At 34.8% G+C, this 26,613-nt stretch overlaps 3 protein-coding genes across 5 annotated transcripts; 2 read left to right on the top strand and 1 right to left on the bottom strand.

Annotated features, from left to right (window-relative positions):
- Window positions 1-10,004: 10,004 nt before the first annotated feature.
- On the bottom strand, window positions 10,005-11,036 carry LOC128033874 (probable aquaporin PIP-type 7a). The gene is made up of 4 exons (XM_052622362.1): window positions 10,959-11,036; window positions 10,385-10,530; window positions 10,231-10,296; window positions 10,005-10,149 (listed from the first exon to the last, which is right to left on the bottom strand). The coding sequence occupies exons 1-4, from the start codon at window positions 11,034-11,036 to the stop codon at window positions 10,005-10,007; spliced, it is 435 nt and encodes a 144-aa protein (XP_052478322.1).
- A 2,381-nt stretch (window positions 11,037-13,417) lies between these two features.
- On the top strand, window positions 13,418-17,441 carry LOC105777895 (uncharacterized). 3 transcript variants are annotated; one of them, XM_012601399.2, is made up of 6 exons: window positions 13,418-13,643; window positions 13,780-13,848; window positions 14,896-15,152; window positions 15,324-15,414; window positions 16,933-17,041; window positions 17,122-17,441. In XM_012601399.2, the coding sequence occupies exons 2-6, from the start codon at window positions 13,844-13,846 to the stop codon at window positions 17,173-17,175; spliced, it is 516 nt and encodes a 171-aa protein (XP_012456853.1). In that variant the 5' UTR covers window positions 13,418-13,643; window positions 13,780-13,843; the 3' UTR covers window positions 17,176-17,441. The 3 variants fall into 3 exon arrangements, with proteins under 3 accessions (XP_012456853.1, XP_052477510.1, XP_012456854.1); XM_052621550.1 differs by having other exon boundaries at window positions 16,948-17,041; XM_012601400.2 differs by having other exon boundaries at window positions 13,425-13,643; window positions 16,975-17,041.
- Window positions 17,442-24,364: 6,923 nt separating this feature from the next.
- LOC105776117 (EPIDERMAL PATTERNING FACTOR-like protein 8) lies at window positions 24,365-24,764 on the top strand. Its single transcript, XM_012598612.2, has 2 exons — window positions 24,365-24,443; window positions 24,526-24,764. The coding sequence occupies exons 1-2, from the start codon at window positions 24,365-24,367 to the stop codon at window positions 24,762-24,764; spliced, it is 318 nt and encodes a 105-aa protein (XP_012454066.1).
- Window positions 24,765-26,613: the final 1,849 nt, after the last annotated feature.

A 26,613-nucleotide genomic window follows, 5' to 3' on the forward strand; every position in this document is an offset into this window, starting at 1 on the left:
ATGTCTAACGCTTGGAAACAAATTCACCAGATGAAAAGAATTACCGTAGAAGCAACGACAACTCTCGAATATCATGGGTGACGGAGTAAGAGGATTAATGATAACATCCCTAGGCTAAGAGAAGAACGTGTTCAATCTATAAAGGAGCATTTACTAGTAGTTCTATCAGAATTAGAGATCATCAAACAAGACTTCGAAAAAAGAAGTTCGGAGTTGGGAAAGAAGATAGAGCAGCTAGAAGTGGAGAATATGCATTTGGGACTAGATGTTGATATCCACAAGTTGGAAGCTGAAAAGTTAAAGAAAAGAAAGAACAAGGCTGAAGAGGATTTAGATAGTCTAAAAATAGATTATAAAAAGCTGTATCTGTCAATTAGAACTGCGGGTTTGGGTAAAACGTCGGGGCTATAGCGACAGAAAATCAAGGAAGAAAAGACCAAAGTTGGTCAGTGGGAAAAGAAATTTCAAGACGCCCAAGCTCGAGAGAGCGCTTTGGAGAAAAGTTTGTTGGAATACCGAAATGAATAAGCAAGATTAAAAGCTCGGGTAGCGGAGTTAGAAAAGTCGATTCACCTGTGCTAAGAGCAAGTTTGAGTAAAATTGAAGAATTGAAGGGAAAGATAGGAGAGCTTGAAGATGCATTAAAAAATTCTGAATTATGAGTAGAACTTCTTGAAAGACGCAATGAACAGTGCCAAAAACAGCTCCATCATTTTCAAAATCAAATTAGAGATTGAGATTACATTATGGGAGAAGCTGTGACTCAAGTGCGGGAAGTGGCTGATCATTTGCAAACCTTAGCGGTCTAAGCCGATATACTGAGTTTGAAGTATGAATCAGAATCACGTCAGGGTCGAGAGTTAGCTTGGCTCCTTAGGAGAGTTAAGGCTTTAATTGTAAAGGCAAAGCCGTATATGTAATTCACTTTATGTAAAGAAATTTATTTTCTAGTCAAGTATTTCTAATGAAATTGAATTAGAATCAATGCATTTTTGCATCCATTCATTTGCATCGCATTTTATCATATGTATTAAAGTTTCAAAAAAAGGTCCCTAATTTATTAAAACTATGACAGTTATCCTGGAACATCATTACGGCACAAGAAAGAAGACAAAAGCAATGGATCAAAGGTTAGAAAGGTTGGAACAAATGCAAAAATAAATGCAAGAACAATTGGATAATATCGAACAAGACGTGTTGGAATTCCAAAGAACTGTGATGAGCCAACTGGCACAATTATTGGCTGATAAAGGAAAGACCCTGTAATCAATTCGGGAGTTGATCAGGAGGACCCTGTTTTTCCTCCAGGTTTTGCCCCAACGAACACTCAGGCACAACCAGATATGTGTCCACATGGAGTGCGTGATCACATTAGACCTCAATGCCAAGTCGGCGCCTCGGCGCCGATTAACTTTCAGACAGACTCAGGTTCCAACCCAGGAGATAATCCAACAAACCCTGTTGTCCTTGATCTGGACGATGTAGCGGAAGTAGAGATGACAAAAGTGGATTTACCAAAACAACTTGAAGATAGGTGTAGGTGGTTAGAGGAAAAGTTCAAAGCAATAGAAATACTAATTATCGTTGCAAGATCGATGCCCAAGACCTGAGTTTGGTCCCTAACTTAGTTTTCCTGCCTAAGTTTAAAATGCCAGAATTTGAGAAGCACAACGGGACTAGCTGTCCTGAAGCCCATATCACTATGTTCTGTCGGAAGATGATAAGATATATCAACAATGATCAATTGTTAATTCACTGTTTCCAGGACAGTTTGATCGGAGCTACGGCCAAATGGTATAACCAGCTGGGTTGTGCCCAAATTTACTCATGGAAAGATTTGGCACAAGCCTTCATGAGACAATATAGCCACATAGCGGACATGACACCCGATAGGATCACGCTACAAAACATGGAGAAGAAACAGAATGAAAGTTTCAGGCAGTATGCCCAGAGATGGAAAGAAGTGGCAACTCAAGTCCAGCCACCTCTTCTGGAAAAAGAAACCACTATGCTTATCATCAATCCTTTAAAGGCCCCGTTCATCACTCATATGTTGGGAAGCGCCACCAAGAGCTTCTCAGATATAGTGATGACCGGTGAAATGATTGAAAATGAGGTAATAAATGGTAAAATAGATGTGGGGGAAAACTTTAAAAGACTGACTTCGAGGAAGAAAGAAAGCGAGGTAAATAATGTGAGTACATACAACAAGGGATATTCAAAGCCAATCGTCATTGGTTCACCAAGGACAGTAGCTACCAGTCATCAAGGCCCTCCGAGGCAGGAGTCTAATTCGAGGTTTGAAAGACCCCAATTTACACCTATCCCGATAACGTATAGAGAGCTGTACCAAAATCTATTTAATGCACATGTGGTAGCCCATTTTTATCTAAAACCTATGCTACCCCCATTCCCTAAGTGGTATGATGTAAATGCTCAATGCGAATATCATGCAGGGATAACGGGATATTCGATTGAGAATTGTACTGCATTCAAGAAGGTGGTCGAAAGACTCATCAACATGGGTATTGTAAAGTTAGATGACCCCTCCGGACCAAACGTAGCAGGAAACCCGTTGCCCGATCATACGGATAAAGGGGTAAATGCGATAGCCGATGGTGGAAGTAAGAAAATTAAGGTAGACGTGATGGAGGTAAGAACCCTAATGAAATGTGTTTGGGAATAGATGGCATGTAGGGGTCTAATCACTCGAGATTTAGACTAAAGGCCTAAAGGGGCAGGAATGTACTATGAGTTACATGCCAAGAAGGGTCATAATATCCAAGAATGTGCAGAGTTCAATACCATGATACAAAATCTGATGGACAATAAGGAGATAGAGTTTTATGAAGAATTTAAGGAATTTGAAGAAACAGAGGTTTGCGTCTCAGAGGAGGGACCTGTAGAAAGGTTCCAGAAGGTCAATCACCCAGTGGTGATTATTTCATAGCCAAGGAGTAACGAAGCGGGGATACAAATACCACTGAAAGTCATAATTCAAAAACCGGTACCATTTTCCTATAAGGATAATAAAAAGGTTCCTTGGAATTATGACTGTAACGTGACAATTCCAGGAGAGGGGAACCCGATAAATGCTTCAGTAGAGAGCAATGATGATGGCTTCTACACGCGTAGTGGACTGCAAAAGGAAAAGCCTTGGTGGTCGAACGGAAGAAGGAAAATGCGATCCAAATTGAATCACCTGTCAACGAGCCAATAACGGAGAATGAAGCTAGGGAGTTTCTAAAGTTTTTAAAACACAGTGAATACAGTGTCGTAGAGCAGTTACATAAACAACCAGCTCGTATTTCGGTACTAGCGTTACTCTTAAGCTCGGAGGTACATCGCAGCACGTTAATAAAAGTATTAAATGAGACTTACTTCGCTAATGACATCTCTGTGAACAAGTTAGACCGTCTGGTTGGTAACTTAAGCACTGATAACTTTATTTTCTTTAACGATGATGAAATACCACCGGGAGGCATGTGATCGACCAAAGATCTGTACATTACTACCCGCTGGAAGGGGTATACATTGCCAGGGGTACTAATTGATAATGGATCAGCCCTAAACGTCTTACCCTTATCTACCCTGAATAGGTTGCCCGTGGACAACTCGTACATGAAAACATGCCAGAACATAGTGAGGGCGTTCGATGGTACTGAAAGAAGAGTAATGAGAAGGATTGAAATACCCCTCCTAATCGGCCCAAGCACGTATGAGGTAGATTTTCTGGTAATGGACATCAAGCCTTCTTACAATTGTTTGTTAGGAAGACCTTGGATTCATTCAACGGGAGCAGTACCTTCATCGTTGCACAAAAAGTTGAAGTTGGTAACAGAGGGTCGGCTGGTGACAATTAATGCAGAGGAGGACATCATTGCAGCTGTAACTAGTGACGCACCTTATATAGGGACAGAAGAAGAAGCAATTGAATGTTAATTCCGATCTTTGGAATTTGTGAATGCAACCTTCACTGTTGAAGGGAATAAGATCCCCACACCCAGAATATCCAAAACAACAAGGATGAGCTTACAAATGATGGCTGGAAGAGGGGCTCTACCTGGAAAAGGACTTGGGAAATACCTCCAAGGGAGGATGGAGGTACCCAGATTGATGGATAAATGAGACTGCTTTGGCTTGGGATATAGGCCAGATGCAAAGCAAAAGAGGAAAGAGTTGGACAGGAAGCAGGAAAGAAGAAATACACGTTTGAGTGAAACAAAATGGGAACCCATGACATTCCCCTACATATCCAAAACATTCGTGTCAGGGGGAACTATTCACCCTAAACAAAGGACACCAAGGAAAGGAACTGCAGAAGGGATGTTAGGGGATCTAAGCATTAATGCCATATCCGAGGAAGAAATTAGAGAAGAGAATTCATCTGGCATTCGCCCTTATGAGCCGGGAAGCGTTCTAAATAATTAGACTGTCAAGGAGATCCCTGTAACTTTTAAAGTCAATTCAGAGTAATATTCAGAACACACTTGTTGCTCTGAGCCTGGGAGTAACAAGAATCTTTTGTAAAAGGCATATGTCTAAAATCTTATTTCAATGAAATATATCATTCAGTCTCATTTTGAGCAAATATTTTTTCCATTCCATTCATAAACATATTGTGCATATAATTATTCTTAGATTCTTTCTTTGAATCTACTTTTCACCTCAATAATAGGTCCCCAGATATTAATGATATGAGCGACACCGATACTAACTTAGAGTCCCCTTTTGAGCAAGACATGGGTATAGAGGATTCTCAGGATTTTGAAGATGATCAAGGCTGTAACTTATCTCCTGATTTGTTAAGAATGGTAGAATAGGAAGAAAAACAGATCCTACATTATAAAGAGTCGGTAGAAGTTGTGAGCTTAGGAGAGGGAAAAGAAGTGAAAATTGGAGCTTTTATTGATGCGGAGACAAAGCAAGATCTCATTGAGTTGCTCCAAGAATTCAAAGATGTCTTTGCATGGTCCTATCAAGACATGCCCAGGTTAAACACTGATATAGTGGTACACCGACTCCCCATAACAAAACAATGTAAACCAGTTCAACAAAAACTCCGAAGGATGAGACCTGATATCTTGTTGAAAATAAAAGAAGAAGTTAAGAAGCAGTTCGATGCTGGTTTCTTACAGGTGGTCAAGTATTCAGAATGGGTAGCCAACATAGTCCCTGTTCCTAAGAAATATGAGAAAGTGCGAATGTGTGTGGACTACAGAGATATGAACAAAGCCAGTCTCAAATATAATTTCCTGTTACCCCATATTGATACCTTAATAGACAATACTACCGGTGACTCGCTGTTCTCCTTCATGGATGGTTTCTCCTGGTATAACCAAATTAGAATGCATCCTGAAGACATGGAGAAGACCATATTCATAACGATGTGGGGAATATTCTGCTACAAAGTGATGCCGTTTGGACTAAAAAATACGGGAGCAACGTATCAGAGAGTCATGGTTAACTTGTTCCACGACATGATGCATAAAGAGATAGAAGTTTATGTCGATGACATGATCGCGAAGTCTAGAACAGAAGGGGAACATGTGCGAGTCCTTAGAAAATTGTTCATAAGGTTAAGAAAATTCCAACTAAAGTTGAATCCAGCGAAATGCACCTTCGGGGCCAGATCAGGAAATTTGCTGGGGTTCGTGGTCAAAGAGAGAGGAATTGAGATTGATCCAGACAAAGTAAAGGCTATACAAGAAATACCACTACCGCGTACTCAAAAAGAAGTTCGAGTTTTTCTAGAGAGACTAAACTACATCACTCGGTTCATTTCACAATTAACTAAGAAATGTGACCCCATATTTCGTCTCCTTAAGAAACACAATCCAGGTGTATGGGATGAAGAGTGTTAGACAAGTTTTGAAAAGGTCAAACATTACTTGTCCAACGCTCCAGTGCTAATGCCACATTGCCCAAATAAACCACTGATACTGTATTTGGCAGTATTTGAAAATTCCATGGGTTGCGTGCTTAGCCAACATGATGAGTCAGGACGAAAAGAAAGAGCAATCTACTATCTCAATAAGAAGTTCACTGAATGCGAGACGAGATATTTGCCAATTGAGAAACTATGTTGCGCTCTGATCTGGACAACTTGGAGATTGAGGCAATACATGTTGTACCATACAACCTGATTAATATCTAAACTGGACCCTCTGGCCAGTAGAGCACTGGATGATTATGAACCACTAAACTTCGATTTCCCGAATGAGGATTTGATGTATGTTGCAACCGCAGAAAAAGACTTTCAAAAAGACGATCCTTGGAAGCTGAATTTTGACGGAGCCTCGAATGCTGTGGGCAATGGGATTAGGGCAGTCTTGATATCTCCCGATGGTGATCATTACCCATTCACTAGCAAATTAAATTTTGATTGCACAAACAATATGGCGAAATATGAGGCATGCATTATGGGAATCCGCGCAGCTATTGAACGCAAAATAAGGGTGTTAGAGGTATATGGGGATTCTGCATTGGTAATTTATCAACTTAAAGGCGAATGAGAGACAAGAGACTCCAAGTTGATTAATTATCGAAAGTTTGTCCTTGAATTAATTGAAGAGTTTAATGACATTACCTTCTATTATCTTCCACGGGATGAAAATCAGATGGCCGACGCATTGGCTACATTAGCTTCTATGATCAAGGTAAATAAACAAGAGGATGTGAAGCCTATCTAGATGAGCATTTATGAGGCTCCAGCACATTGTTACAACATTGACAATGAAGAAAAAAAGGATGATCACCCCTGGTATCACGACATACTACAGTATATAAAGAATCGTGAGTATCCTGGCCAAGCGACTGAGAATGAAAAGAAGACATTGAGAATGTTGGCTAATGATTATGTCTTAGATGGAGAGATCTTGTATAGAAGAAGAAAAGATCAGGTGCTGCTAAGATATGTAGACGTGTGGAGGCCAAGCAAATCTTGGAAGAGGTGCATGAAGGAGTTTGTGGAACACATGCTAATGGCTTCACAATGGCCAGGAAAATCATGAGATTCGAATATTATTGGTCCACCATAGAAAGAGGATTGCATCAAATATGCCAAGAAATGCCATAAGTGCCAAATTTATGGAGACAAGATTCACGTGTCCCCTTCATCTCTCCATGTCATGACTTCTCCATGGCCTTTCTCTATGTGGGACATTGATGTCATTGGGCCGATCTCGCCAAAAGCTTCAAATGGGCATCAGTTCATATTTGTCGTTATTGACTACTTTACTAAGTGGGTAGAGGCTACTTCTTACGCTAACGTTACAAACTCAGCTGTCAGCAGATTTCTAAAAAATGAGATTATATGCCGGTACGGGATACCAGAAAGGATTATATCCGACAATGCATTGAACTTGAACAACAGCATGATAGCAGAGGTCTGTAATCAATTCAAGATCAAACACCACAACTCATCGCCATATCGCCCAAAAATGAATGGCGCGGTAGAAGCGAACAATAAAAACATCAAGAAGATCGTAGGGAAGATGACTGAGACTTTTAAGGATTGGCACGAGAAGTTACCATTTGCCCTTTTTGCCTATCGAGCATCTATTAGAACTTCTACCGGGGCAACACCCTTTTCATTGGTATATGGAATGGAGGTAGTTTTGCCCATTGAAGTAGAGATTCCTTCTCTCCGAGTTTTATCAGAACTGAAACTAGATGAAGTGGAGTGGATTCAATCCCGATATGATCAACTGAGTTTGATCGAAGAAAAGAGGTTACGAGCTATACGTCATTGTCAAATTTACCAAAAGAGAATGATGCGAGCTTACAACAAAAAGGTTTGTCCCAGAGAATTTCATGAACGAGACTTGGTACTGAAGAAAATCATTCCCATACAAAAAGACTTTAGAGGAAAGTGGATACCGAATTGGGAAGGACCTTATGTGGTCAAGAAAGCCTTTTCTGGAGGAGCGTTAATTTTGACTGAGATGGATGGCAGGAACTTACCTAACCCTATGAATTCGAATTCAGTCAAGAAGTACTTCACCTAAAAAAGAAAGAAAAAAGGGAGAGGCCAAAGTGAAAACTCACAAATGGCGCTTTGAGACCAAATGGGTTTTGAATTGAAAACCCCAGAATGGGCAGTTCAAGTTTTGATTGAACGTGGAGCATGCAGTGGTTTTGTCCTCTCCAAATTAATAAGAAGGGAAGATGCCACATCTTGAGGCATTGACAAAGCATTCTAGGACTTCTAAACACATATCAAGTTCAAAAGGGTCCTCAAGAAGTTTGTACGGAAAAGCTCATGTTGAGATATCTGGGGCACCTGTATTCATCTTATTCATTTTTGTATCTTAGAGAATTTTGCTATCTTGATTAATTTGTTCATTTAGAGTTTTGCTCTCAATAAATTTTCATCCTATCCATTGTGATAAGCTTTTTTATCTTATTCATTTCGTATCTCAGCAAGATTCGTTATCTTGATTGATTTATTTGTTTAGAGATTTGCTCTCAATTTCATCGTGTCCATTTTGATAATATTTTTCAAACATCTTTTATTGAAATAAAAATTAATGGACTAATAATATTCAAGTAAAAGAAGTTTTGCATATTACTCTAAAAGCTTCTAAATAGTACGAAGACCTGAAATAGGGCTATTGTTTAGAACTAACCAACTTAAGGATTAGAGGGATTGGAGAAAGAATAGTCTAAATTGCGACTATTTCTTTGGTTTTTCTGTCAAAAATACCGGCTAAACAAGAGAGCATCAGTGATAGAACGTTGATGAACAACGAACAATGATAACCTAAGCATTAAAAAGGGATCATTCTCATGACATTCTGTATTCATGCACATATAGTACATACGCATCTAGTTAGGAGCATTTGGTTCATCTTGATCATGACATCCTAAACACTAGGCATCAATAGGTCCATAAAATGGATTATGCAGGTCATGTTTCCCAAAGAACAGATCAGCGAAGTTACAAACCTCATCTTTCTGAAGTTGCAGCAGAGTAGGTCATGTCAAACCTTATTCCCCTAGAATTACAGTGGGGTAGGTTGAACACGCAATTCTTACCTCCCTGAAGTTGCAAGTGGAGCAGATCGGCTATGAATCCTATTTCCCTGAAGTTGCAGTGGAACATGTTAAAGCCACGAACCTTATCTCTTTAAAGTTGAAGTAGAGCAGATCGCATCCAGTCGTATCTTCCTAAAGACGCAGTGGAGCAGATCGGCTACGAATCCTATTTCCCTGAAATTGCATTGGAGTAGGTTGAAGATACAAGTCTTATTTCTCTGAAGATGCAGTGAGTAGACTGAAAACAACAAGTCATATCTCCCTAAATAACAGTGGAGTAGGTTGAAGATTTAAGATCTCATCTCCCTAAGCAGTAGTGGAGTATATCGAAGACGACGAATCTTATCTCCTCGAGATGGTAAGAAGCAGATTTAATCCACCAGTCTTATCTCCCTGAGCAGCAGTAGAGTAGTTTCAATATTGTAGATCTTATCTCCCTAATTAGTAGTGGAGCAAATCGAAGGCAGTGAATCTTATCTTCTTCAAGGTAGTAGGGGAGCAGATGTAAACACTAGCCTTATCTTCCTGAGTAGCAATGGAGTCGATTGAAAATTGTAGATCTTATCTCCCTAAGCAGTAGTGGAGCAGATCGAAGATAGAGAATCTTATTTCCCTAAAGTTATAGTGGAACAGATTGAAGCTATAAATTTCAGATCTTGTCTCTCTGAAGTTGCAGTAGAGCAGATCATGACAAACCTGATCTCCCTGAAGTTGCAGTGGAGCAGACTGAAATCACAAATTATTCCCCTGAAGTTACAGCGGGGCAGGTCAAAATCATGAATCTTATCTTGTTGAAGTTGCAATGGAACATACTAAAACCACATATCTCATCTCCACGGAGTTGCGACAGAGTAGATTGAAGTAATATCTTTCTGAAGTACAGTGGTTAAAAGGAGAAATAAAAATGATAGAAACAAAGTTGACTTCACCACCATATAAATCGAATGTGTTCCCCATGAATCCTTTTAACCGCACCAGTACTGCATACGGCTCCCAAGTATTGCATCACCATGTAGAAAACTACAGTTGTCATGGTTAGTTTCCTTGCCAAGAACAGCCCAAATGTCACCGCCAGGTTGATGTGATCGCCTATCCACCACCGTCACCGTACTGCATCAAAGAAAGGAAATACAAACAGACATAAAGAGATAGGTGGTTACCTAAAATTCCAGAACTGTAGTAAACAAGAACGAAGATGGTGCCACCAAAATCCCAAGCGATGCCTTCAAATCCCACAGTTGAACACCTATTTGTTTCCTAAAAAATCCCCAAAATAGTTAAAATGGAGATAAACAAGAGAAGAAAAGTAGCCATGAACTCAGCAATCCCCGCACAGTAAAAAGACCAAGAGGTCAACTCGTAAGGATCATAAAATGACGTTGCTACTGTTTCGGTGTAGGTTTTTCTATCATCTTGGGTCTGAGCTGCAGTTTCAATAGGTTGCCTCTCTAAAAACTTGTTGGCTCCCAATCTAACATCCTCTTCTTTGCCCTACATTCTCCTTCTTCTTAGTTCATCTTTAGAATTAGACTCTAAAAACCAAATACTATAAGCTAAATAAGGAAGACTCCATGTTTCTTGAGTCAACGACGCAATCGAGTTTTAGGCCTAAACTGGATGCAAAAATGGAGATGGGGGATCTTTGAAAAAATGAGTACCAAAAGTTATCCAATTTAGGCCAAATTTTTTTTACTAAAATTTTGAAAAATACCCAATTTTTTTTAAAAAACTATTAGATTAGATCTTTTTTTTTAAGTTATGGGAATGGGCCAAAACAATGAAAACGCTTTCAGCGGGAAACGTTTTCAGTTGATTTGCATGAAAACTGGAAGCATTTTCTTTATTTTTTTATTTTTATTTTTTCTTACAAATGGAAATAGAAGAAAAAGGAAGGGACTCACCTATGTTTGGCTTCTAACGCCGTCGGGACAACCAAGGTAGCCACCTCCGAGGATAGGTGGCCAGAAACCGAAAGGTTTCTTGGGTTTTTGGGCCATTTTGGTTAATATTTTGAGGATTTTAAAAGCGGATTCGGGCTTAAGAGGTTAAAAGGGGCCAGATCCGAAGTTTTCACCTTTTTCGGCCACCTCATACGGCGGCGCCGTCGTCGGTGGCCGGCGGCCGACGTGGTAGCCCTTTCGCCGGATTATGGGCTTGTGCCCGGAGAGGAAAAGGGGGGTAGAGAGTCTTTTTGTTTTTGTTTTTTGTTTTAAAGTGGGGGAGAAATGAAAATTTTGAATATTTTTTTTGGCTTTTATAGCAGGATTAAACGACGTCGTTTTACCTGGAGGGTTTTAGCGCCAAAACGGTGCCGTTTGACGTGACCCGTGCACGACCCGACCCGCACACAGAGATTCGCGTGTTTTTATACGGAGGGGTATATTGCGCTTTTAGCCCCTCCGCTTTTTAATTTTTTCTCAATCAGGTTTTCTTTTATTTTTAAATCTGCCCCTTTAGTTTATTACCCATTTCAATTTAGTCCTATTTGAACGACGTCGTTTTAGTGGAGAAGGGAAAATTTTCCTTCCAGTCTCTCTATGTTATTCGCGTGTTCAATATAGTCATTCCATTTTCATTTATTTACGAATTTAAACCCTAAATCTTGTTTCAAAGTTTAATTTAGTCCCTTTTCCGTGATTCCTTTTTTATTATTTAAAATTGATAAATTTGATGTTATTGCCGTTATTATTAAGTATTATTGTTATCATATGCTCACTTATACATTAATTCTTTTTTTTAATCTTCGTTATACACATATACATACATACGTTCTTACAACATACATATATATATGTATATATATATATTATAATTCCTATATATATTTACATGCATGCTTTTTATGCTTTATAATGTTAAAGTATGTATACGCATACATACATTTTAATACATACATATATTCTATAATATATATATACATATTTTATATTTTATAAAAAACTATCTACATATATACATATATTTTTATTTTCATAACTTAAAATTTTATACATACATATATTTTTCATATTTCTATAATTCTATGTAGATACATATATATATATATATATCTCTTATATTTTATAGTTCTATTCATTTTCTTTGTTTATTTCTTTATTTACATTTTCATTATTATTTTGAAAGAATGTTTTGATTTTATTTACTTATATGTATTGTTTTTTTGTATGTCATTGATTTGCCTTTTTTTTATCCAATTTATTTTCATTGCTATTACTTGTGTTATTTATGCTACACCATTGTATTCATTAACATTTTGTTACGCATACTAATTTCGAAATAAGGCAATGTTTTGCGTTCGGAAATTCGAGAAAACGTGCCCTAATGTGCTAGGTTTCGATTTTTCTTGTTCAACCAAATAGCCAAATATCCTTTTAAAAAATTTCAAAATAAGGCAATGTTTTACGTTCGGAAATTCGAGAAAACGTGCCCTAATGTGCTAGGTTTCGATTTTTCTCGTTCGACCAAATAGCCAAATATCCTTTTAAAAATTTCAAAATAAGGCAATGTTTTGCGTTTGGAAATTCGAGAAAACGTGCCCTAATGTGCTGGGTTTCGATTTCTCGTTCGACCAAATAGCCAAATATCCTCCTAAATCTTAATCCATGTCATTCTAGTTTTTAAGGATTGTACTTTAAATCTCTTTAAATTTTTCAATTTTCGACATTAAGACATTAATTAATCAACTAGGTACCAATTTTTGGGCGTTACGAGGGTGCTAATCCTTCCTTGTACGTAACCGACTCCCGAACCTGTTTTTCTGAATTTCGTGGACCAAAATTGTTGTTTTAATAAAATCAAATTAAAAATAATCACTTTTCGAGGTGATCCAATCACACCCTATTAAAAAGGATTGGTGGCGACTCCCACTTTCATTTTCATTTTTCAAAACCCATGTCGACCCCGTTTTATCAAAAAATGGTGTCAACAACGCTAAAAGTTGAGTGACAATTTTTAGAGTTTACTCTGTAAATAAATAATTGATCAAATTTGCTTGATAAAATGTGGTAGAAATGTAACACCTCTCACCCAATCCAATAAAAGATCTGAACAAGAGATATTACATTTAAGCACATAACCATCTTTTCACATGCTTACACTTGTTTTTATAACATTTCTATTATATATTTATAGTTCATATTTACATTACCAAACCTAAGTACATGTCATCTCTAAAGTCCAAAATTTATATTGTAGGTCCAACGATCGAACCAATCGAACTGTTTGAATCAAGAACTGATGGTCTAACATGTTCAATCATCGGTCCTATTATTAAAATGTTGAATAACATTCTAAAATTGTATCATATCATTACCTAAAAATTTATATAAAATTTTTAATATTTAGTAAAAAAATGAATGATAAAGAAGCAGGAGAGATTAAACGGAACAGCTCAGGAAGCTTAGAAGCTATAGTATTTTTCTCCCTAACCAAAATAATAATAATCTGTAGAATAGTATTTCTCACTTTTTCCTTTCTTTTCCCAAATTACTAGTTGAGAAGAAGAATAATATAAAAGAAAAAGGAAAACGACTGCAAAGGGCAAAATACCACATCTGAAACGCATAATCAAAACAACGATAACCCAATTTGTCACCGTTTTACAGGTAAATTTCTTTTCTTTTACCATGTTTATTAAATATATATTTTGCTTGCTATGTCTCTAGTGGATTTTTGTTTCATTCCCGTGAATTTCATTACTTCTTTGGGTTCCTCAAGGGTTGTCTTGGTGTTTCATTTCAGGAAATCAGATTCCCATTGATTTACAGATCTGTTTTTTGCTTCTTCTAGTCCTTGTTTTGTATATATGGGGTAAGTTTTATTGGTTTTTGTTTTCTCCTATGATTTGATATTTTTTGGCCTTTTATTGACAAGATTGAAAAGTTTTTATTTTTCTTCCTTTTATTGTTTATTTGATTCCTCTTCTTTGAGGTTTAATATGGGGTTTGAGTAAATGGAGCACCCTTTTTTTTTTAATTAATTTCCTTGACAATAGAGGAAAAGAGGAAAAAAAAAACATTTCAACTCTGGAGTTTACCGTTCATGTCTAAAGTCTAAACAGTTTGGTGAAAAGAAATGGAGCCCAATTTGATTATCTGTTTTCATTCTGCCCTTTTATAAGTAATGGTTCTTTAATAGTATGGTTCTGTAGGATTAATTATGTTGATTGCAAATTTTTTTAAATATGTATCTAGTGTCTTTGCAACCACTATGCCTGTATTTGATAAATAAAAACAAAAGATCTAGAAAAAGGAAGTTTTCTCACCTTCCTAATAATCATGATTATAAGTTACTGGTTTAGGCTTATAGGATATAGTCTTGGAGTTTTATGCCTTTTATTAGTGATAGAAATCAGGAAGCTTTTTGATGTTGTCTAGTGATTCTGGTGTAGCAGATAACATTGCTTTTATTTATTATTATTAAGTGACGAGCAATGATTTTGTAGAAATTGATAAGGCAACACAAGGAACTTGAATACCCCACCGCTGTAACTGTTTCAGTTTCAAATTCTTTAAATTGCTGAGCCCAGAATTGAGGGATGTTTACTTAGTAACCCAGCCACAATGCTGGGCATCATTGTTCAAAGTCAACCATAGATTTGATTGGTTAAGTGTTCAAATAAAACTGCCTGCACACTCCCTTGAAGGGAAGCTTACTTCTTTTGGGGGCCTTTCTTGTAAGGTTTATAGCTAATTGGCTTTGATCCAGAAGGTTGACACTCTGAATTGAAGTGTTATAATGTTGCATTTTTACGAGTACTGCTTTTTGTTGCAAATATGGTTTTGCTACATGTCATAAAATAAGGCTCGATACAGGTACTAATCGTGTAATATGATTGTGTGATTTGTAACAGAGCAGTGGTTGTCTAGGATGCTATGAGAAGCCGAGTTTCAATCCCTTGGTGAATGAGTCGTCAAAAGGACTAAACGTTCAAGGTCAGACAGTCAGGAAAGCCAGCATATCAGAAGATTTCTGGACCACTAGCACTTGTGATATGGACAACAGTGCTGTGCAGTCACAGGGAAGCATCTCATCGATCAGCACAAGCAACCAGACACTTGATCTGCATGGCAGTGTTGCAACTGCTAATGCCCCAGCTGAATTTGTAAATCATGGCAAGTTCTCAGCTTCTAAGTTACTTTGTCTGGAGTAACATTTATATCTGACAGCTTTATGAACTTACTTACCTTCCTATCTGGATAGTCCTTTGAGGACCTCTTTTGGTACTAAAATAAGATCAGGCTGTCTATGCACCATCTCACAATCACAACTGCACTTTGTTGCAGGCCTTCTTCTCTGGAATCAAATTAGGCAGCGCTGGGTGGGAAACAGGAGGTCTCAAAATCGGAAGCAATTGGTTCAAGAACCCAAGCTAAAGTGAGTTGTTGTCAGGAAATATAAATTTAGTGTTTTCATTAATCTTGGTTTTATGATCTTCCAATACATTTCTTCCCATGAGCTCTCATCCACTTGCAAAATGATCTGATTACAGATTTGTTTATTTGCATTTAAGAGAACAGTATTGAGGGTGTTAATTAGTTCCATTTCTTTTTTCTTCTATGTATTGTTTGAATTTTGGAAGGCATCTAAGTCTGCATTTTATCTGGAATTTCTAGATATGAAACAATTTCCATTTAACTAATTTATGTGACGACCATTTTATCGTCACTGTTTCTTTCTTTCCTCGGGGCCATACAAAGGCACAAGACATAAAAGAAGATATCATCATTTCTACAACATTAAATTTTCAACTTCAGATCTTCTGGAATGGGGAGCGGATTTAATTTTCAACATTTTAGCTGCCTTTGACCTGAAAAGGATGAGTTATGCTACCAAATCATAAAATTGTTTAAATAATAATGCAATAATGACAACTTTACCTATGTGAAGTGTGCTGCATGACATCAGCCACTTCGCTTTACCTAGAACGATATCCTCTATGAGCTCAGTAAAGTGAGGCCCTCTTTATAGTTACTATCTACTAGACAATCATTTCTCTGGTCTTTTTCTCAGCCCCTGACATGGGCTTTCGTTAAGTCACATCTCTATTCTCTGCAGTGCTGTCAAGGTGTGCGCCTAGTGCAGCCTTATACAGCAAAAACGGCTCAGACCTTTCTAGGCAAGGCCCATTTGATCAGGTGCATACCTGGTGCACATAGTCGTACTTTTTTTGTAAGGCAATAGGTATTAGAAAAAAAAAAGCCCGCCTGACTGAACTTCTCTTTAATTTCTTTTATTTTTCACTATTTTTATTTGATATACCTTTACCAGTATGAAAGGGATAATATTAACTCTGTACCTCTCAATATTTGAGCATTCAACAACAAACATTGACCATAAGGAAACCATCCATATTGACCAATAAAAGAATTGCATGATTTGTAGATAAACTAGACCACACTTTAGAGTTTACTATATATCTTGAGCTTTATATATTATATATACACACAGACTTGCAAAAACTCACACATATTTCCCTATACTTCACTCCAGCTAGCACTTTTTTTGCACCTTGCACTTAAGGCAATAAAAGGGTTCTAGTGCCTTGTGTCCTTGACAACACTGGTTCTCTGATATTGATATTTACTTTCCTAGCATCTATTGCTGTAACCTGTAAGATTTGAAGATTATAATGAAGAATCAAAAGGTTAATGTTTGTCTTTCAACAATACAATAATGGTACCTTTAATAGTGCATGGTGCTTGCATAATTTTCCAGTGTCTTAGGAGTTGTGTCAAGCATTCTGATTCTAGCAAAATCCAGATTTGTCATTAGAGAACCTGGATCTTAGGTATTGAACTTTGAAATGGCATTTTCTGTACTTCTGGAAAATCACTTCTGGATGCAAGTATATAGCCCGTCAATCATTTATGAACCTTTTGCTTATCTTGTCAGCACTCATTGTCTCAGCATGGTTAAACAATTCTGGCTTTGCAGTTGGAATGTGACTTATGAAAATTTACTTGGAAGCAACAAGCCATTCCCTCAGCCTATTCCTCTTTCTGTAAGTCCCAGCACCAGCAAGCTTTTATAATCAATGAATTGCTTGCTTACCTGATTTGTGTTTCTCATGAAAAATGACAGGAAATGATAGATTTTCTCGTGGATGTTTGGGAGCAGGAAGGGTTGTATGACTGAGCAACAACAGTACAACTACATTTGAGAGATGGTGAGATATCAATATTTATCTGACTTGTTGTAACATTTTAATTGCTTCAATAAGTAAATGCATTGGAGCATAGCCTGGTGTGTATATCAACTGTAACAATTTCAGGGTCATGCCTGCATCTGGTGTCCTTTTTTTCATTCTAACTCAACAGACCTTTTAGACATGCTATTTTATTGAACTGGAACTAATCCAAAATAGAAAATACTAGCGCCTTCTGGTTTTCAGGGCAGCAAAATCTTCCATCATTAATTTATTGCCAAATTCTGTGCTTTGGTTACGGCTACCTTACATCCTAGTGCAAGTGTTGTTTGCTTTGATTCATTTGAACATGCAATGACAGAACAAATGTGATGATAAATTATCCCAGATGTTTAGTGTGCTCCCTGGATTTTGTGGAATAAGGCTCCATTAGGGAAGCAAAAAAAAGTAGGATTGGGATGCTTTTAACAAACTATACCAGGTTTGTTTCAAAGTTGATCATTTATAGCTTATGGCCTTCCCATTCACAAGCTATGGGTACCTTTGATTAGCTCCTTTAAACTTACAGATGCGTTTAGAGCTTTAAACCAATCTGGGATTCTAGATTTGTAGATGTTTAAAGGTATCTATTGGGTGGATTTGGAGTTTTTCAGATTGTTACGAGTTCAATTATTAAATTCAAGTTATTACATGTTTATAATCGGATTGGTTTTAGGTTGGAGTAATTTCGAGTTTGTTGACTGAATTGCTGCCTTTGATTGTGATTTGGTTACTTTGCCTCGGATTTCAGTAATTCTTCGTCATCATCATTATTTATTAGGGCAATTCATTGATATTTGATGGTCACTTATCATGATTATTTTTTGGACTGCTGCTTACTAATAACGATATGATCATAGGTAGAAGTTGCAGCCATAATCATATTTCTAGGAGTGCTTACTCGAACTAAACTACAATTAATTGAAATTTCAGATTTCTTAACCATTATCGGATAGAAATTTTTTTTAAATGACTTAATTTCCAGTCGATTAATTGAAAATATAATGATAATGTTCTTTTCTTAGTTTTATTTCAATGAAGTTTCAAGGAATGACAAAATAATTATTCCTTGAATTTGTATTTCTTGTCAAATTATTTTAAAATGGATGGAAAAGTTTACTTATGTCACATCAGTAATTAATTAATTTTTAATAATTTTATATTTTCTAATTATATTAATAATTTATTTAATTTGTTCTTTGAATATTTAAATATTAAAAATAATTAATTGTATGTGAAAATTTAAATAAATAGTTAAAATGATTTTTTTTTAAACTGGAGCGCTAAATAAGTCATTATGCTTATTAGTAATCATAGGCCCATTTAATTTTTAATTCTCTACTTTCAAATCGAATTAAATGATACTCGAACATTTACAAAACGTTTAATCGATTCTCAACTGAATTAATTTTAATGACCAACCAATTAATCAAACTAATTGATTCGATCAATTAATTAAGTTTTAATCGAAGAATGCATGTTCCGACATGTTTCCTTTTACTATCTCGCTTCTTTTTTTTGTTTTTGTTGACTTTGGATGTTTTCTTTATTGACCTATATTTGTAATTGATTCGGTATAAATAAAAGGGATAAATCTCAAAATTAAACATTAATTTTAGTTTAACGTGTAATGTTATATATGAACTTTAATTTTGTGTAATTTTACACATAAAATATTAATTTAATTTAATTTTGAAAATGCACTATTTTAAGTTTACATATTGTAATACAAATAATTAGATATATTTAATATGAAATAAATTGATGTATTTATTTCTTTAAATGTGTACAATTGAATTAAAATTACAATTTCATATATACATTAAAATCACAATTAAAATTTTATGTGTAAAATCATATCCAATCAAAATTTATATATTGAATTACACATTAAATCAAAGTTTATATATAGTTTTAAGATTTACCTCAATTTAATTGAAGAAACACAAAATAAAAGAACAATACTATGCATTTTTTAAATTGAAAATATTAATGTCTATTTATATTTTTTAAAGTATAAATACGTGTTTAAATAATACCCATCCATATTTAATTTCTTTTAAAGATAATTTTCACGTATATTTTTCTTTTTGTATTATGTCAAGGATGCTAACGAGGCATGGGAGTGTTTTGTTTGCCACTCGATATACCCTCGACTTAATCCGATCCCCTCCATGAAAAGTTAAAATTGAATTCAACTTTGATCCCTGCCAATTTGATATCATAATTTTTAATTGTTTTATTTTTTATGATAAGAAATAGTGGTCATGATTGTGTTTAAATTGTTCAACTCGAGAAAGAAATATTTCGAATTTGACATGAAAAGAAGAAACCAAACAAATTTAAGAAAAATCAAAACAAAGAAAAAAAAGAAATTTAAGAATAAATAATAAAATAATAACTAAATAAAGAAACGATAAAATAAAATATGATGGATAGATGGATAAGTGTCGAATTGAATCCTTTGATATATAAACCCCAACAAATTCAATTAATGACTCTAATTAACCTTCCAATAAATAATGCTTGGTAAATTTAAGGATGAAGGATGAATTCACCCGACTCATTGAAGAAAATCGAGAATAAAACTACTACTTAAGATCATAAGAAAAAAAATCTTGTACAAAAAAACTAACTCACAGAGTGAAAACTTTATTAATGAAAACAATTGTATTTCCAATGAACAATGAAGAAGCATCTAGCTAAGTACACCCAAATTAAACTCTCAACTATACTGAAACTCTAATTAATTTAAGCAAGAAGTGGTTTTAAACTGGACTTTCTTGTTTGACTAAGAAACATAAAACTCCTAAATAACTTAAAATACTTCAAAAAAATATCCAAAATTTTGATTAAATAAATAATAATACCTAATAAATACAATATTGAGTTTATATCTAATAAAAATCAAGTCTAATAATTGAACCCAATATGATTTAAACTCGAATTAAAAGCTCGAAACTCGTAATTTTCGTAATAATCTTGTTCAGAAATTTTGCTTGCACAGTCTTCACCAAAACGGTTTGAACTCGAAATCGAGTGATTCAAAATGTGTTTCGAAGCTAAGAGATAGATCTTCGAATGCTATGAAGACATCTCAACCCAGAAATGTCTGTATCTCTTCCAAAAGTGCACCGCAAGTCAGCTAATTGTAACATAATTAGGGAGTACTGGACTTGATTGGGATCCTTGAAGTGTAACACCTAAACTTATTAACATTTTCTGCATGAGTTTATCATCATGGATTGAGATTTTAAGTTCACAAACAAAACTGATCAACCCTAATTCATCATTGCTCCGTTTTAAACTCCAAAGTCTATCGTTTTGAAGCTTAAACTCTTCTTCTCGAAATTTATTCGTGATAAAGTCTTAAACGATTAAGTTAAATTTTGACTTCAATTACTTGAATTTGAATCTCATGATTGGACATTAAGGAAAATTAATCTCATCTCTATTATGAACTTTGAATTGTGCTAGACCACTTGTATCATTTTATCAAAATAGAACAATGCTTTTTATCTTTTATTATATTTTAATGATACTAATAATTATTTTCTAGATATAATTATGGTAGAACAAGTTTTAATATAAATTTTATTCTCATATATTTTAAATAAATATTATATATAAATATATTAATAAATATGTCGGTTATTAAAACCTAATCTAAACTCATCTTAACTAATTTAATTTAGAATTAAACCTGGGTCAAAAATCCATCTTTTTTTAAAAGCCGACCCTATCCAATCGGGTCGAGTTGAAACCCGTTGGGTCTCAAATTTTTTCTTCCATTCGTACATGGAATTGAATCTGTCCTCTTTTAAAATTACGGAAAAAGTATTAACCCTCCTCTTCCCCACGAGATTGGATGAAAAATCCACACACTATTGGGAAATTACTTGCTTACCCCTTTAGTTTGATAAAAATTCCACTACCCCTCAATGTTTTATTTATTAAATGCATTTTAAATAAAATGATAATTTTAGTTAATTATTATTCTACTTTGTCTTAAGAGGAAAGGCTTTTGTAATTTCTTAAAAAAATAATTAAATCATTCTGTAAAAATTGTACCGTTAAAAATTTATCAATCAAGTCTTTTGACCAATAATTTTTATTGTTAATCGTTATTGTGTTGACGCGGTTGTTAATGATAACTAAGTTAGCCGTTATGATGCTCACGTGTGGTCCACATCAACAATGGTTGCTGACATGACACCGCCACATCAACAAAATAAAATTCAAAAAATAAAATTTATTAATTTTTCTTTTTAAAAAATCATGTTCAAGTTCATTTGAATCTAGACAAAAGGACATCCAAGTTCATTTTAATTTGGATATTCATTTGTCCATATTCATCCTAGATGTAGTTTTTAAAATTATAAAAAAAATTAGAAATATAAAAAAATGAGAAATAAAAAAAATTCAAAAAATTGTTAAAAATCTCAATTCCAAAACTTAGATAAATTGTTGATCGAGTCTTAATTCGATTGGCATGAGCATTGTTGCCAATGTAGGAGGATGTAGGTTCGAGTGCACTGAAGCACATTGTACTCCTATTTATCGCTTGGGGAGGGGCTATGGGTATTTCTAGATAAATTGACATCCAGGTTATTTTAAATTTGGATATCCATTTGTCCAAATTTATTCTAGACAATTTTACATCCTTCATTAAAGTTATTAGCTAAATGCTGACAGAAAAAATAGCCTATATTAAACACTAATACCACAATTAACAAATTAGATTAAAAACAACAACAAAAAATTGAAAAACTTATAAAAATGTGATTTACCTATTGTGAGATAGCAATAAAAATAGAATCACCATTCCTTGCTTTTTTATAATTCTTCATAGGGATGGTTAAACTTGAACCGTCCGATAGATTTAGATTCGATTCATTTCGATTAGAGTGGACTTTTTGTTTTAAAAAGTGAATGCAAGGTGGGGTGAGGTGAATTTTTTCTTTTTTTATAGTGGGTATAGAGAAGTTATGATAATTGCTTGTCCCACCCCAACCCGCTTCACAATATGAAATTACCATTTTATCATTGTATATCTAAACTATTAAAAGGGTAAAAATGCAATATAGAAAAAAGTTCATATATTTTATCTTTAAATATTTTTTGAAGAATTATGTTTAAATATTTACTTGACTCTAAAAGTAATTTTAATATTAGAGGTAAGTAGCAAAATTTAAGATGGATGTATCCAACATCCACAAAGGTGGTAGTAGTTTTTAAGATTATACAATCATAGTGGAGCGGGGCGGGTGATGGAGTAGAGCATGCCAACTATAGAGCGGTGAAGGATTTAGCAATATTCGCCCCCATCTCACTCCATTGGCATCCCTAATTTTTAATAATGTTTTACATTTTATTTTATGATTTTAGAAACTATATCCAAAATGAATCTAAATACCAATTGTCCATATTCAAATGAGCCTTGATGTATATTTGTTTAGATTCATTCTAGACATAAATATTTTAAATAATTTTAGTTCTCATTTTCTTATAATTTTCATAATGTTTATGAAGTTTTAAAATCTTTAAAAAATTTTATAATTTAACAAATTTTGTCTAGAATGAATCTGAACAAATAAATGTTCATATTCAAATGAACATGGATAAATGAATGTACATATTCATATAAACTAATATGTCCATTTATCCAGGTTCTTCTAGACTTGAATTTTTAAATCAAATTCATAAAACTTAAATATTCATATGTCTAGGTTGATTTTAGACTTAAATTTTAATTATTTATTTTATTTTGTTATCATGTGAATGCCAGGATGAAATCCTATCAAAAGCAAATGCAAATATTTGTTTTAATAGGTGAAAGTGCACTCTTCTGTAAACTTTTGGTTGCTCTTAACAAGGAGATCAATATAAAACTAAACATATACACTTCAACTCAATACCAAACTAGTTAAGAAAATTCGTTCACAATCTCTTTCCGAGCTGCAACAATAATATGGGATCAGAGTGGATAAGTAGATGGAATTTTTAGATTTAGGGTCAGCATTAAAAAGAATTTAAAAACAGGTCTTAAGTAGTTTCAATATAAAACATTAAAAAAGTGAAATATTAGAATGTAGAGGAAAGTAAATGGTCTGCTTCTAGGAAAGTAGTTGCATTTTTTTTTCCTTGTGTGGAACAAGGAAAGTGAAAAGGCACCACTGAAACTGAAAAGGGAGACCTACCTACCTAACACATACATATAGGATAGCCCTTTTCTCCACATTCATTTTTCTTGCTGTTAACTATGCCTGCAAAGCTTGGCATTGCTTCAAAACTTCACTGTCTTCACCGTCGCTCCTCCCCATATAGCTAACACACTGCATCCATGCATGCATGTATGCATGCACGGTTCTAATACCACACCCAGTTGCCATTTCCCCAGAAAATATGTATATCAGTATACACATTGTCGTAAATGCAAAGCAAACTTTTTCTGTAATAACCCTGAAACTGATCAAGGAATAGAAAAAGGATTATCTGTCCTGAAACACCCTCCTGCAAGTGCACTACTTCAGATCTTTTATATATGATTGTGGTATTGAGTTAAACAGCACTAGAAGCATCAGTAACATGATATATTTATGGTTGTTATTTTATGATGTTTTTACCTAAGAGAGAGAAAGGTTAATTTTGAGAGAAGGGTGATGATGCTGGTTTCTAGCACAAACAGGATATTTCTGAAGCTCAATCAGAAACGTCGATATTGCTATATCACTCTAACTATACAACAAAGGCAACTTCCCAGATTAAAGCACCTTCCTCAATTCTCTGTTGGGTTGCTTTCACTATTAGTAACATTAATCTTTTTTTTCCCTCATCTGTCGGGTGGGATAATATTAATGGATGGTCAAGTCAGCTAAGGAGGGTCACCAAAAACAATGATCAAAGTCGTTTGAAGCGTTTAAAGTCAAGTGCACCAGTTTCCCAAAAGGACCAAGAAAAACAAGTTGTTGCTTTTTTCAATGAGGAAAGGCTTTTAATTGGTGAACAAGCCATCTGCCCCAGAGACATGTCTCCTTTACTACAGGCAGATACCCATCGAAACTATTTCAAACATACGCATATAAATATGCATGCTCTATCACTTCTACTCCCCACATACAGTTTTCCTCACAAACAGTGATGGCTGCTACATCAAGAATCTACCCCATTGCACTCACCCTGGCTTTCATTTTCTTTATTACATTTCTGATTCCTTCAGGTAATTAAATCCAAAAACTATTTGGGTTATGTTTCAGCTATTTTTTTTATTCCTATTTGATAGTGTAGTTTAGGTTTTGCAGTTGGGGCAGTAGAGTCAGGTGACAGTGAGAGATGGTTGCAGCAAAGTAAAATGGTGTTGGGGTCAAGGCCTCCCCGTTGTGTGAACAAGTGCTTGAGTTGCAGGCCTTGCATGGCTGCTCTTGTCATTCCTTCCCACCAATGGAACAAATTCAAAGCAACAAACCATGGCGATGGAGATGATAACTATTACCTCCTCTCCTGGAAATGCAAGTGTGGGGATAAGCTCTTTCAACCTTGATCCTATGACCCACCATTTCTTTCAGCTCATAACATATTGATCCCAGATGTATATGCATATATATAATATAAGGAGTAAGCTTCTTGTAATGGCTAGTTAGCCATCACTGGTAGAAATTTGAGATTTGAGGGAAGATGGATGGTACTGTAATTTTCAGTTTTAGGGAAAACTTTTAAGTTTAAATGTGTGGAATCTCTTGGAGAAGTACTAACGTGGCGTGTTCCAACTTCCAATAATCAAATTTCATTTCATGCAAATCTGTTGCATGAAAAGACTGATCTCTGCATCTCAGCTCATAAATTTTTTTATTCTAAACACGGAAACGTCAACCTTACCCTAACATATATTGGATATAGAATGCTTAACTGGGTGGTTCGTATTGGATTTCAGCGGCTGTTACTTAGATATTAAATTTTTGTGTTTTAAAATTTTAGGGTTTTAGCTGCTACCGTTTTGAATTTTTTAAGCATAAGGGTCTGTTAGATTGCCAGTAAAATATTTTCTGTAAAATGATTTTGGGAAAATGTTTTACTTTTCTGTAAAATGATTTACTGGAAAATATTTTTTGGTGTTTGATTGAATCTGTGTAAAATATTTTCGGCTGTTTGGAAGATTTCCTGGAAATATTTTCCGAAAAAATTGTTTTTACATATATTGATATATATTAATAAATTTTTATATTTTAAATTATTTTTACATATATTGCAATGATTTATTTATAATAATACTCAATTATTAAGCTACAATATTAATAGTTATAAATTGAAAAAAACTAATATCAAATAAATTGTTTGTAATTGTGTTAAAAAAACAAGTATTGAATAATTAAAAAAACAAGTTACTGGAAAATCGATAAACAGAAGCAATTTTCTACCGGAAATGAAGGAAGGAATGAAGGAGGCGATAGAGAGGAGAGCACGGAAAATGTCTTACGGAAATTGAGAGGGTAAGACATTTTCCCTAAAATGTAACTCATTTTCCCTTGCTTTGGAGTTCATTTTCCAAATGGAAAATGTTTTCCGCCAATCAAACGCTGGAAAAGTTGGAAATGATTTTCCGGAAAATCAATTCCTTCAATCAAACAGACCCTAAATGAATTTAGGATCTAAGCAGATTGAAGTACCGGCTGACCTGGTATAAATGTGTTTTTTTTAGTTTATACGAGTAAATTATACAAATATGGAATAATTATAGTCATTATCGAGCATTACAACTAATTAATAATTAGAATAGTTTCGAATTTAGATCAAATAAGTCTGGACATAATTCACGCACAATGAGATTATAATAAAAATAAATATGGAAAGTGAATCCAGGGCGGAATTCAATTGTATAATTTTCTGAACTTTACCATTTTAATAACTTATAATTTTTATAATTTTTAAAAGATTAAATTAAAATTTTATAGGTAAGGAAGAGTCATTTGGAGTAGTTAGTTTGTTTAGAAGTTAGTCTGTTTAGAATTTGTTAGTAGCAGCAGTTGCTGTTATTCTTCTCTGTATAGAGCATGTTATTCACAGTTTGAGAAGTAAGGTTTTCTCTCTATTCTTGAATGATAAATCAGATCTAGTCTCTCTTTTGTTCTATATTCATTGTTGTTTTTGGTACATTTTTTCTTGGTATCAAGAGCTAAGTTCCTGGAAAGTAAATATTTGGTTGTTTGATGGAAACTGCTCAACACGTTTCTACAGATGGAGAGGATTCTGATGTTCCGATCCCTATTCAGCGGTTTTCGACTTCTTGTTTCTTGGAGGGAGGCGTTGCGTTTCGAGTCATTCACTCATTTCCTTGTCATGATACAATAAAGCTTCAAGAAAGCACATTTGTTCAGCGGAAGAATCAGGTTAGT

Source organism: Gossypium raimondii, chromosome 10, assembly GCF_025698545.1.
Source record: "Gossypium raimondii isolate GPD5lz chromosome 10, ASM2569854v1, whole genome shotgun sequence".
NCBI classification, from domain to species: domain Eukaryota; kingdom Viridiplantae; phylum Streptophyta; class Magnoliopsida; order Malvales; family Malvaceae; genus Gossypium; species Gossypium raimondii.